Below are 12,840 nucleotides of genomic sequence, written 5' to 3'. Positions count from 1 at the left end.
AAATACAGGCAGGATGGTGGGCCCTCCCATAGATACACAATCGAGCACCCTTAGCCCTTCCAGATCCTAGAGCTGCCTCCTTCCCTGACTGTCCCACCTCTCCATAGCACCCTGGGCCTGAGCTGTGGCATCGATAATGGCAACTGTAGCAACGGCAGCAACAACTTGGAGGGCCTTCTCTGGAGCCAAGTTCAGCTGCACAGGCTCAAAACTGGTCTGCAGCTCTTCTGATGTCCATCCCGGGACCACCTCTGTTGGGGCAGGAGCCCACCCTCAGTGCACCTGATGTTCCATCAAACAACCTGGGAGGCAGTCCTTGGCAGCCACATCGGCTCAGCGTTTACCACAATGTCATTTTGATTGTTTTTGCTTTTGTTTTTGTCCTTTTGAAAAATAATAAACAGGCAACTGTTGTTTTGGTGTTTATGAGACGAGGGGTATGTGTTGGGGCAGACCAATGTAGTTTTCCCTTTATTTTGGGGCTCCAGAGAAGGTGGGATCATATTGCGGCTTTGGGCAGGAGCTGGGTCCTGGGGCCCCTTGGACCCTCTTCCCTAATTGTTTCCATTCACAAGGCTCCATTCATACCTTCTTCCTGACTCAAACCATTTTTGCTCTCAGTTGTAGGCCCCAGAAGAGAGGCATTGCTGGACATACAGGCCAGCCAGCATCAGGGAAATCTGCTCAGAACCTCCCAGACAGCAGGAACACCCAACCTTACTGATGTTACCCAGCAGGCTTCTGACTCATTTCCCCTGCCTGCCCTCACTGGGCACCAAACAGCAGTTGAAAGTGAGAGTAACCTTTTTTTGTTACTTTCCCACTCGTTTGGCCTAGAAAATATAGAATGAACTTCCCTGTGGTGGGCACTGAAAGATAGGGATGAATAAACCATGCTCTCACTCCTTAAATCCCTCTTCCCAGTGAGAAAGAACTGGGAATAAATGTCATAACGGATCTGCGGTATGCCACCACAAGTTCTTTGTTTTTCTCAGGGTGAAATTTCCAGAGTGGTGGTTGACTGAGGTCAAGCCTAGCTATAGTATCTCCAGCCACAACTCTGAGGATAGTAATTAACTGTGTGAGACAGGGAGCATCTCTGTGGGGCCAAGTTTGGACCTTGAGGAGGGAGGGGAGCAAGGGATAGAACCAGGCAACTCTAGTCAAGAAGCTGGTCCAAGAAGTGGCTCAGCCAAGGCACGATGGAGAAGGATAATGCTATGAAAATGCCAAGGAGGGCCCTAGCCAGTTTGGCTCAGCAGATAGAGTGTCGGCCTGTGGACTGCAGGGTCCTGGGTTCGATTTCAGTCAAGGGCACATGCCCGGTAGCGGGCTCAATCCCCAGTGGGGGGTCACGCAGGAGGCAGCCGATCAATGATTCTCATCAGTGATGTTCCCCCTCTCCTTTCCTCTCTGAAATCAATAAAAAAATGCCAAAGAGGAATTTAATGAAAATGTTATGCTAGAGCCCTCTGTCAATGGTTTTCACTTGAGTTAGGACCTCTAGGGCAGTGTTTTTCAACCTTTTTTGGGCAAAGGCACACTTTCATGAAAAAAATCACGAGGCACACCACCATTAGAAAATGTTAAAAAATTTAACTCTGTGCCTATATTGACTATATATAAAGTAATTCTCTTGAATAGGAATCAAATAAACACAAAGAAAGTATTTTATAATTACTTTATTATGAAATATTAAGTAAACAAAATAGTGAAAAATTATAAAATTCTTGTCTGCACCTACGGCACACCAGGCAACATAGTGTGCTGCGGAACAGCGGTTGAAAAACGCTGCTCTAGGGACTGCTCAACACCTTTTAAAGGATATCCTGAATATCTCTGTGGCTACGTATATAATTTTTCTAGGGCTGGTCCACAGATCGAATCCAATTACTAAAGGGACATTGTGAGGTCCATGAGGCCAGCAGCCCAACAGGGTTAAGATTTCCTGTGCTGTGTGGACCTAAGCATTAAGCACAGGTCAAGCAGTCTCCTGCACTTATTAATGCAAGTTTTTCTCTTACTCTTCACTCTCCTGCTACAATGACAAATGCTGTCTTTTGCATCCTGAAATGTCAGAGCTGCAGGATCCCTCAAGGAGCATCTAGGCCATATCCAGTCAAGAGACTTGCAAAAGTACTCTGAGAGATAGCTCAGCGCTGCCCGCTCCGTGAGAAGATGGGTGCTGCAATCTCTTGGTTGCCCTCCACCACTTCTCTAGAGCAGCCTGAATTTTATCTACTATGTATGTATTGGTATTCTACATAGGATTTTTTTTTTTTTCAAAATGGGTTTTGTGGCGAAAAAGTTTGGAATCATAGTTTGTTTTTTTTTTCCTTTACTGATTTGAGAGAGAGAGAGAGAAACATCAGTTTGTTGTTCCACTTATTTATGCATTGAGAGATAGAGAGAGAGATTTGTTTTCCACTTATCTATGCATTCATTGGTTGATTCTTACATAGGCCCTGACTCTGGGTATTGGACCCACAAACTTGGTGTATTGAGATGAAGCTCTAACCAACTGAGCTACCTGGCCAGGGCCTGGAGACCATAGTTTTAATCTAGACCCCTCATTTTAGGCATTGAGACATCGAGGCAGACAAAAAGGGAAGGAAATTGCCCAAGGGCACAGAGCAATTTAATAGCTTGGTGTAGATCCACATTTCTTGCAAAATCAGCATCACCCTGGGGACTTGGTAGACATGTAAATATTTAACCTCACTTCTAACCAGAATTAGCAAGATTGAGATGGGCAGCAATCTAGTTTAACAAGCCCTTCACATGACTGATGCATGGTGAAGTTTGAGATGCACTGGTATAGAGTAGAAAGCTAGCCAAACTTGTTTCAGGCAAGTTCTGTCACTTAATGAGTACAGCCCAAGGTAAATAATGCCACAGTTTATTCATCTGTAGGAGAATACTATTTGCCTCACAGACTTGTTGCAAGGATCAAAAAAGAGAATGTGAAAGTGCTCTGTAAAGCTTATGACGCTTTGTATATATGAGTAATATGGGTTCATACCAAGTTGGTGGGCCTTGATCTCAGGTCTTCATATAACCTTGGACAAAGTGCTTTCTCCTGGCCTTCAAAGACTGACCTAAAGATGAGGAGCAGGCTATCTGAGCTCATTTCTGGTCCAGGTGAAAGGAGAGTAAGAGGCAAGGGTCATTGTTGGCTGAAATCCTCCTAGAACCTGGGATTTGTGGAGCCAGGTTCCTGGTTGGGCTGCTTCAGATGGCAGAGATAGGGTAGGGATTGGGATGAGTGAGGGGTGTGGGGAAGGACCAGCCAGGAAAGACATTAGCCCAGTGTCCTTGGGCCTTTTCCTTCTGACTACAGATTGATTAGAAACTCTTTCAACTGCACACATTTAACTGGGAACAGAGTTGGGAGTCAAGGGAAGAGAGAATAGATTATATTATTTAACAACAGTAATTGAGATCCACTCATGATTCCTGCCCAAAGGAACTTCTTGTTTTGTGGGGGAGTCTGCTGTGCCTACACAATTATAACAGAGTGACATGTACTAAAATAGAGGTATTGTTCAAGATACGTGCAAGGCCCACTGGAGGAAGGACTAACATTATCTGGACAAGGAGGTGGGACAGCTTAATAGAGGAGGTTACATTAGCTGTGTGTCTTCAAAGTCAATAGGGTACTAGTCATAACAAGGATTAGAAGGAAGGGAAAAGTCTGGAGGGGATAAGAAAGAGCATGGCATGTTGGGGCACCTGTGAAGGGTTCAAGATGGTTGGAACATATATTATGTGAAGAAAATATAGGTCCTGAGGCCAAAGAGGTAAGCTACATACAGTAAGTTATGGTCAGACTAGTTGATTTTCTACCTATAATATGATTAGGGAGAGTCATTGAACATTGAATTGTTCCTTCATGAAATTCTATTTTTATCACTTCCCCTATCCTCATGCTGCTACTGCCCTCCAAGAAAGGTTTTTTTTGTTTGTTTGTTTTTTTAGAAAATTAAATGTATTAGCCCTGCCCAAGTAACTCAGTTGGTTAGAGCATTGTTCCATACACCAAGGTTGAAGGTTCGATCCCTGGACTGGGCACACACAAAAATCAACCAATGAATGCATAAATAAGTGGAACAACAAATCTCTCTCTCTCTCTCATCAATAAATAATTAAATATTAGGATAACATCTACTAATAACATTATATAAGTTTCAGGTGTACAATCCTATAACAATGAAAGTCTTAATTTATTAATTTATTCCTCTAAGTGTACTTCATTCCCTCACTAGAGTGCAAGTTTCAGCAAACAGGAAGTGTTTCCTCCTCTTCATCTCTCCCTAGCCCAATATAGGCCAGGCCTCTATTTGGTACTCAGTAAGAACTTGACATAAGTATGCCTGGGAAATGTGTGAGAAGGCAGCAGGGGGAAGGACACAGAGAGGAAGAGGGTGGGGAGAGATGAGCACTCTTAATCTCAAGAAGGAAAATAAAAGGGGAAAAAAGATAGTCTTAGATTCAGGAATAGCCCCTCCCAAAGGCTCTTAGGCTGAATTCTTCTGCAACTATGGCCACCTCTGCCTTTATGAAGAGACTGGCTTGGAGTGGCAGGGATGGGGTGAGTAGGAGGCTCCAGAGGGGACTGAGGGAAGAACAGACCCTGTGATAAAGGGCTCACTGGTCTGGAGCACTGAGGTGAGGGTTTCATTCATGGCTTTGCCACAAATTCCCTGTTAAGCTTTGGTAAAATTACTTCATTTTTAGGAATCTCAGTTCCCACACCTATAACCTGCTAGAGTTGATGCTGCTCAGTACAACCCTGAGTGACTTCTGTGAAGTATAACGTGCCAGGTGGCTTCTAGCTCTAAGGCCCAGCAGACGATGCCTCTGTGATCCTGAGGCTATTCAGGGGATAAACTATAGGTTCTTTACAGAAATAAGCCTCAAATCTGAGTTCTCCAACTTATTCTGACCCACTAGTGGATGCCTTGCCCCACCAAAGCCTGTGGGAATCTCCAGTTGACTGCCATTTAGAGCTGTATTGGTAGACAAAAACTGCTCCTATGATAAAATTCAGTTGAACTAATTTGGGAAGATCCCTCTCCTTATAGCTTATCTCAAGATGGCAGTTTCAAGGACAGAAATTTAATTCTTTTAAAAAAAAATATTTTATTGATTTTTTTTTACAGAGAGGAAAGGAGAGAGATAAAGAGTTAGAAACATCTATGAGAGAGAGTCATCAATCAGCTGCCTCTTGCATACCCCCTACTGGGGATGTGCCCGCAACCAAGTACATGCCCTTGACTGGAATCAAACCTGGGAACCTTCAGTCCGCAGGCTGATACTCTATCCACTGAGCCAAACCGGTTTCAGCAGAAATTTAATTCTTTAAGGAGCAAACCAGAGTGTGTATGTATATGGGTGTGGTATGATTTTTGATCGTGTTCTTAAAGAAACAAAGCCATTACTGGTTAGTAGTCAAATAGTTTATGCAGTAAATAAGTGGTTACAGTTCATTGTTGTCAAGTATACACCATTTTCTATCACTATTATAGGTGAAACAAATTAAAACATCATAGTCATAGCACATTCATGCTAGTAAAAACATATTGCAAAGCATTGCACATGCATTATAGAATCAGACAAAATGGAATGGAACATGTTTTCACTCACCTCTGGTTAGCTTTGTATATTTTGTCATTGAGACTTACATTATGTTTGGGTCAAACAAAAAACCCAAAGAGATTTTATAAAAGTTTACAACCATTAAACAGTATTGTTTAATCCTACAAATAGATAAAGCAAACTACTATAGCTCAATGATTCACAAACCAGGATGGAAAATAGTCAATCTGCCTATGTATATAGCTAGCTACAATATGGATACATATTGAACATTCTGAGTCTTTTCAAAGGCATTGACTACTTTAGACACGCAGGTTCCCAAAATATACTGGTTTGGTTTCCAATGAGAACTAAAGTCATTTCATTTGACGACTATATACTCCTCAGTGTCAAACCTGAGGAGAAGCAAACTAGGGGAAGGCAGAGAAGAGTTAGCAGGAGACCTGAGCAGGACTCTTTGGACAGCTTAACATTACTTTCCCTGTGTAGTTCCAGACCTGGTTCACAGAGTAAAACAAAGTGTATTAAAATTGGCCCTCAGCCCTGGCCAGTGTGGCTCAGTTGGTTGGAGCATCTCCCTGTACCCCAAAGGGTCATGGGTTTGATTCCCAGTCAGGACACATACCCAGATTGAAGTTTTGAGCCCCAGTTGGGGCATGTACCAGAGGCAACTAATCGATGTTTCTCTTTCACATTAATATTTCTCTCTCTAATAAAAACATATCTGGAAGGAAGGGAGAAAAGGAGGGAGGGAAATTGGCCCTCAAAAGGGGCATTTGTATAGTATAGATATAATGGTATCTCCAAGAAAGAAGGAAAGGAGGGAGGGAGGGAAATTGGCCCTCAAAAAGGGTATTTGTATAGCATAGATATAATGGTATCAAGGAAGGAAGAGAGGGAAGGAGGGAGGAAGGGAGGAAGGGAGGGAGGGAGGGAGGGAGGGAGGGAAAAAAATTGGCTCTCAAAAAGGGCATTTGTATAGCATAGATATAATGGTATTTCCAATGAATTTTATATTAGAGGAAAACCCAGCGCCAAAGGTTAATGGGTATCAATGTTTGAATATTGTATAAAGACAATTTATTCTAAAATAGAAAAATGGGATTTAGAAGTATTCTCCTGGAAACTAGCAGAGAGAGGGGGAGAGAGAAAGGGACAGAAATAATTACTTAGAAGAAAAGTTTGTAGGCCATTTCCAAAAGATATCTGTCCTCCTCCCTTCCATACCTTGCACCTCAGAGAGAGTGTAGTGGCTGTATGCTACCTTTGAAAAGGTTCCCTGGATTGAACATGCCACTCCAGAGTCACACTTCCTCAGGTTGAAATAAAATATAACAACCACAAAATCACAAAATCGACAAAATCTGAAGTCTGAACAAGCGTAGACTTTCCATGAGTTCAGAAACTCAGTGGAAGAATTAAAATTGCAAAGCACCTCTTGCAAAATGTACTACTGCTTGAAAACCAGACAAAACACTGTGCAGTAACCCCTGCTGAGTGCTTTGAGGTAAATATCCTGAAGGACACCCACTTAGGTTCATAAAGAAAGCTTGATTTCATTATCAAGGAAGCCAAGTAGGTTCCAATGCTTCTTTGTATTTGCTGTTTTATAATAGCAGACACAATGGAAAAGTCAAGAAGTGTGCAGGCCTCCATGTAAAGAAAATGTTTCTCTAATAACTTCATTAAGAAACAAGCTGGATTTATGTATTCATAATTGTATAGCTCTACTTACCAATTCCTGCAAATGACTCACTAACACTTACAGTTGATATACAAAATTCCTTTTGCAAGGACATATTAAATTTAATAGGCTAAGGAGAATTTATTGCAATATAATGCTTGAAACTGTATATACAATGTGCACATAGTAATAAAGAGGCCTTGATAAACTGTCTTTATCTATGAACTACTACTGCCATTTGGAAATAAAAGCTCTCTCATGTCTCCTGGGCTACTTCCTTGTGACACACAGTGCCACAAACATCATGGTGAAAATCAGTACCAAACCTAGTTTAAGATGAGTTTTGTACATTTGTTACTATACAATCAGGAAAAAAAGAGATACAATTTGTATCAACAAAAGGTCATTTCTGGTTATTTAGGCATTGCTCCTAGCAGCTTTGGTTCATACACATTTTCTGAAAAGAGAATGACAATTGTTTTTAGGAAATAAGAAATATATATTCTACCTTAAAAATATTTTCTGCATTGGGAGGAGCTTATACTTTTTTGAGTACTAAACATGAACATGTTCAAGATGAATTGTAACTGACAAGATTAATCTTGTGCTTCCTGGTAAATTGTGCAGGTGGTAGACACTGGTGCCATTGATGATTTGGGTAGGAAGATGAATTAACTGGCACAAAGGCAATAGAGTCCTCTAAGATTGTCAAATACCCTGATTTAGGACAGATTTAGAAGATGCGAGAAGTTGAAAGTATGAAATGGTGTTTGTGTGAAATAGGAAGCACTTCAGTGGCAGCTGTTACTCTCTATGGACCTACATGATAGAAAATACTTTTACACCTCAATATGCTGGGGGATGGAAAAATCAGAGGGTAGGACATAAATGTGAAGCTATGGTTAACAGAAGGGAAACATTTGTTGATGTACAGTTTTGATCAACTAGGACAGATATGGAGAGCCAATAAAGAGTAGGCAAGCCATTATCAAACCACCAGAAACAACCCTGACTACAGCCTCACATTCGGAGTGTTTCAGAGTAAGAAACATTTATAGGCAGTGTCACACTTTCTCATGAAGAAACAAAAGGCCAAGGCCAGGCCTTCTTAACTTTTATGAAAAAATGACCATAGAAATTATCAAATTCTGGCTCACGAAATAGTGAGCTGGTCCTGGTTCAAAATGCTGAACTATACAATAGATTCAAAAGGGGGTTCATTTACTACAACTTTAAAAAAGGAAAAACTACAAATGCCTCTTCTAGAGGCATTTAGCTATAAAGGTTCCCACCCTGAGCAAGATAACAAGTTGTGCAAATGATGCCACTCAACCCAAAGTCCTGCCTTCTTTAGTAATGCATCTAAGAGTTATCAAAGGGCAAGTTTACTCTCTTGGCATGTATTTGAAGTGCATAACTGAGCCAGCCAGCTATTAGAAAAAATGTAGCATCCTCTGTTGGAAGCTACCTTTTTCTATCTAGAAAATCCCCTGGTTTTGTTTCCTAAAGAAATTCTGCTCTACTAATGTTCGGCTTTATTGCCCAAAGGGTGGACAGCAGGAGAAAGTGGATTACATGTCTGTGCACTGTCCTCCATTACATTCCATTCTGTGATGTTGAATACTGCATAGATCAGAAGTCCAAAGCTCATCAAGAAATCCAAGACCCTTCTTGAGTGCAGCTTTTTGTTCATCATATAATGCCGCATAAGTTTGGCCATCTTTCTGGTAGTAAATTCCTTGGCCCTGGTCAAACTCTTCTGTGCTTGTCTAGCACACACCTACTATGCTTGAAACTTGAGCTTATCAATCAACTATTCTGCAGGAGATAGCAGCAATATGATCCCTAAATTGCTGAGGTGAAGAGACTTAAAACTAACAACTGTTAATAAATGTTGATAAGTAAAAAAGTGCAAAGGAAATAGTTTGCTCTGTTACCTAAGAAAACAATGTTCAAATATTGGCATGTAATTTCATTTTAAAAATGAGTTGAAAGTATGAAATATGACATAAAATTATCAACTCAGATTTTGATTTGTTTAGCTGTAGACTAAGGATTGTGCAGAGCCTATCTTATCACTATATAAAAAGTTATACAGAGATATGCACACATTTCAAACTAAATGCATACAGTCATTCATGCAATATAATTCCTAGCAGTAGTTTTGAAATATAGCTCTAGAAGCTTTGATGTGACTCTATAGCTTGGTTAATAAAGATATTAAATGGTCAAATATCCATGCAATAAAGTATGCATTTGCTTTTAAATAGCTTTAAATATTCCTATTAAGAATTCTAAAAGGTTAATTCAACATATGACCTGATCTTGATGTTCTCTAAATTAGATATGTCATCAGTACTTTGTAATATAAAATGTGTAACTATTATAACGTTCATAATGGAATCTCTTGGGTTTCTTATACTTGGGCCTCTCCCTCTGGGTTTTATCCTCCATTACCTGCATAGTGCAGTGCAAAAGAGTATGAGACTTGGAATCAGAGGACTTGGGTGTGAGTCCTGATTTGGTCATTTGCTAGTAGTGTGAACTTGGCAAATAATTTAATCTGACTGAGCTTCAGTTTCCTTGTCTAGGAAACACACATTAGTAAAACTTATCTCACAGGGTTGTTATGTGCTTCAATGACATTAACAGTCTGCAACTTTTAAAGCGCAACACACAATTATTAGTTTGTTACCACAGTATTAGTGCATTATTAGTATTAATATTATTTGTATGAAGGAATAGATGCTATGTCATGTCAACGTGCAGCCCTAAGCTTAGAAACAATCAAGGCTGCCAGCTGCTGGGCATCTGCTGTATGAGGATTCTTCTCCATCACTGCAAGAACGACGTTGGAAGGGAAAATATTGCAGAGGTTCTTGTAGGTCTGATACTGGTGCTCTGGGATCATATGCTCCCTGGAATCATTGCACATTCCAACCCAAGGATTCCTCCAAAGCTGCTCCATCTTTTCAGGCACGCTCCGTACCATCACTGGTTCATAGCATGGCTGCATGAGGTTGTTACTCAAGGGATAGGAATGGTAGCCATAAGAGTCAGTTGTACAAGGCAGTGGGTCCCAGCTGGCATGTTGTTCCCGGCACAGAGGAGGTCGTCTTTGCCTCATGGGGTTGCTCTCATAGAGGCGTGAGTCAGAAATGCTGTCCATCCGAGTCATCACCAGGGCACGTCCTGGCTGGGAGGTTGCCCCAGGATGGATATTATGAGGCATGGAGTAGTCTCCAGGACAGCTAGATCGTGCTCCAGTTGCTGGGTGCTGGGCATGCAGAACCAAGTGGGGGACCGACTGCTTGTGGGGGGCTTGCTTAGAATCCTCTGGGCCATAGCTCTGCACTCGCATTAAGGCTTCATGGTAACCATGAGAAAAAGGCTGAAGACGGTTTTGAGATGCTGAGCGATGCAGCTTCAAACTGCCCTCAGGATGGGCATCAGCCAAGTACAGGTTGTTGTAAGAGGAATAGTTGTCATTCCTGGTATGGCTCATACGGCTGTCTGGACAGAGGTTGGGATTCCTGGCATACATCCCCGAGTCTGCTTCAGCCATGTAGTACTCTCGATTATGCATGCTGTTGATGTTCATTTTGGAGAAGTCACCTAACATTGAATAGTAGCCATGGTCCCCCAAGGACTCATACTTTGGGTATTGCTCGGCATAACTAATAGGGGTCCCATGGCTGTTGGTAACCAGGATTGGGGGGTACTGCATGCTGGCCATATGCTCCAGTGAAGACTTCTGGTGGGGGAAATGAGAGGATCCTGGCACTGGGCTACTGGCCGAACGAGTGTTGAGTGCACCCACTGCATGGCTTTTGGGAGGTGGGATTGTGGGGACACTTAGGGCGGTCACAAGTGAGGGTACAGAACTGGCCTCAGGCTTACGGGAAATGGACAGCCATTCCTCAGGTTCCACAGCCACCGATCGGATGCTGGGATCTGATTGGCGCTTAGGGGCCACACGCTTGACTTCTGAGGTTATCTCACTTTTGGCACTAGACAACCCTGTACCACATTTGGCCAGGGTGCCTTCGCTCATAGTTTTCACTGTGGATAGTTTGGCACTGATGCGGAGCTCATCAGCCACCGAACGCTGGGGTTGGTTGGCCCGCTCCGGATGGTAGTATTTGCACTTGTGGCCGTAGGTGCATTTTTTGCCTGAAAAATAATGCCTTGGGGTAAGACCTCTCTCATAGTGGAGTGACTCTCTGTGCCAGAAACTGTCGTAACAATCTGGTCACTCAGGTTAGAGTTTTACTGTTTGGAGTTAAGGCAAAAAGTAACTTTCCATAAAGATGAGAGACAGACAACACCAAGGAGGCATCACACACTGTGAGGGGAGAGAGAAGAAGAAGAAAGCTGGGGAGGAAACTGCAGTGTGAAAGCTAGGAGCTAAGCAGTTGAACAGCCTTCATTTTCCTATAATTCACAACTTTGCCTAGGCATAACCTATGTGCTGAAGTGGTGTAGAGCAGTAGCAGGCAGTATGGTGCAATGCAAAGAGCACAAGCTTGGAGGCCAGTCAGAGTTGAGTTTCAATTCCAGCTATGTCTCTTACTAGCCACGTGACCTTGGGGAGTGACTATTTCCTGAGCCTCAGTTTCCTCTTCTGTAAACAAGGTTTGCAATTATTCCTATATTATAGGGTTATTGTAAAGATTAAATGAAGATAATGAACATGAAACTATTCTGATTTAAATAAATGTTAATTGAGGACAAAAACCCAGATGTTCATAAACAAATGATTAACCCCGAAAGACTGAACATCCGAAGTAGCCTCAGACCAGGCAGCCCATGTTGCACTGTTAAGCTCACAAACTTTGTAACAGAGGAACTTGAGGAAGATCATTAAAGGACTCTATAAATCTGTATTTTCAAAAAGTAAATGAAACTAAAGTTTAGAAGCAAATTGGAAAGTACAGATCTGAAGAGAAGTTGTTAGTTGACAGAGGGTGCAATCACCTGCCTGAGAGATATCTTTCTTGGGGCAAAACCCAATTTGGCATTGTCCTTTCTGCTTCTGTAAGCCCTGTGGGGTTCTGCATTTCCCTGCCCCAGCAACACTGCTCAGAACAGAGGCAGCTACAACACAAGTACATAACAACTAATTTTAACAAGCAACAACTAATCTTTTCAATTATAGTTATCCTTTTCTCATGCAGTTTCTAGGATGTTTCTTTAAATACCTAAATGAAAATACATGAAGACAAGACTTTAACTCACAGAAAGTAGACAAGCCAGAATTTTCCATTGGAAAGGGAAATCTTGAAGAGAAAGTATACACAGAGTCCTTATGCTTTCCTTAGTACAGAACTCAGTTTTGCACATAAGGTACTCACCATAAGGGCATGGTTGCTTCTTGTGTTCAGGAACAACAGGTCTCTTTCTTAAGAAATTTTCAAGGCTTGGGCCATGGCGCCCTAAAGGATCATCTGGAGGCATAAATCTGAAAGCAAGCAAGAGATAAATGTCTTCCCTTCTGTTCCCAATACTCCTTATCAGAAGTTTATATCTTCATTACTATTGTCACAGCCTCGTAATTG

The 12,840-nt window shown here is 41.8% G+C and overlaps 2 protein-coding genes across 7 annotated transcripts in view; one reads left to right on the top strand and one right to left on the bottom strand.

Moving 5' to 3' along the window:
* Positions 1-1,304, top strand: part of LAS1L (LAS1 like ribosome biogenesis factor) — a 31,077-nt gene extending 29,773 nt beyond the window's left edge. For 4 of the 6 annotated variants that reach the window (XM_036439913.2, XM_036439912.2, XM_036439906.2 and 1 more), the window contains one exon: positions 108-413. In XM_036439913.2, coding sequence (XP_036295806.1) covers positions 108-231 — 124 coding nt within the window. In that variant the 3' untranslated portion in view covers positions 232-413. Of the gene's footprint in view, positions 1-8; positions 414-621 lie in introns of those variants that run through there. The other 2 variants (XM_036439907.2, XM_036439909.2) reach the window with 2 other exon arrangements.
* Positions 1,305-10,040: 8,736 nt separating this feature from the next.
* The window catches only part of ZC3H12B (zinc finger CCCH-type containing 12B), a 166,294-nt gene continuing 163,494 nt past the window's right edge, over positions 10,041-12,840 (bottom strand). Inside the window, exons 8-9 of the mRNA XM_036439905.2 lie at positions 12,637-12,743; positions 10,041-11,455 (exon numbers count right to left, since the gene is read on the bottom strand). Coding sequence (XP_036295798.1) covers positions 10,041-11,455; positions 12,637-12,743 — 1,522 coding nt within the window. The remainder of the gene's footprint in view (positions 11,456-12,636; positions 12,744-12,840) is intronic.

The sequence above is a fragment of the Pipistrellus kuhlii genome, unplaced genomic scaffold (assembly GCF_014108245.1).
Source record: "Pipistrellus kuhlii isolate mPipKuh1 unplaced genomic scaffold, mPipKuh1.p scaffold_m20_p_16, whole genome shotgun sequence".
Taxonomy (NCBI): Eukaryota; Metazoa; Chordata; class Mammalia; order Chiroptera; family Vespertilionidae; genus Pipistrellus; species Pipistrellus kuhlii.
The sequence above is the reverse complement of the archived record's forward strand: the minus strand, read 5'-3'. Positions and strand labels throughout refer to the sequence as shown.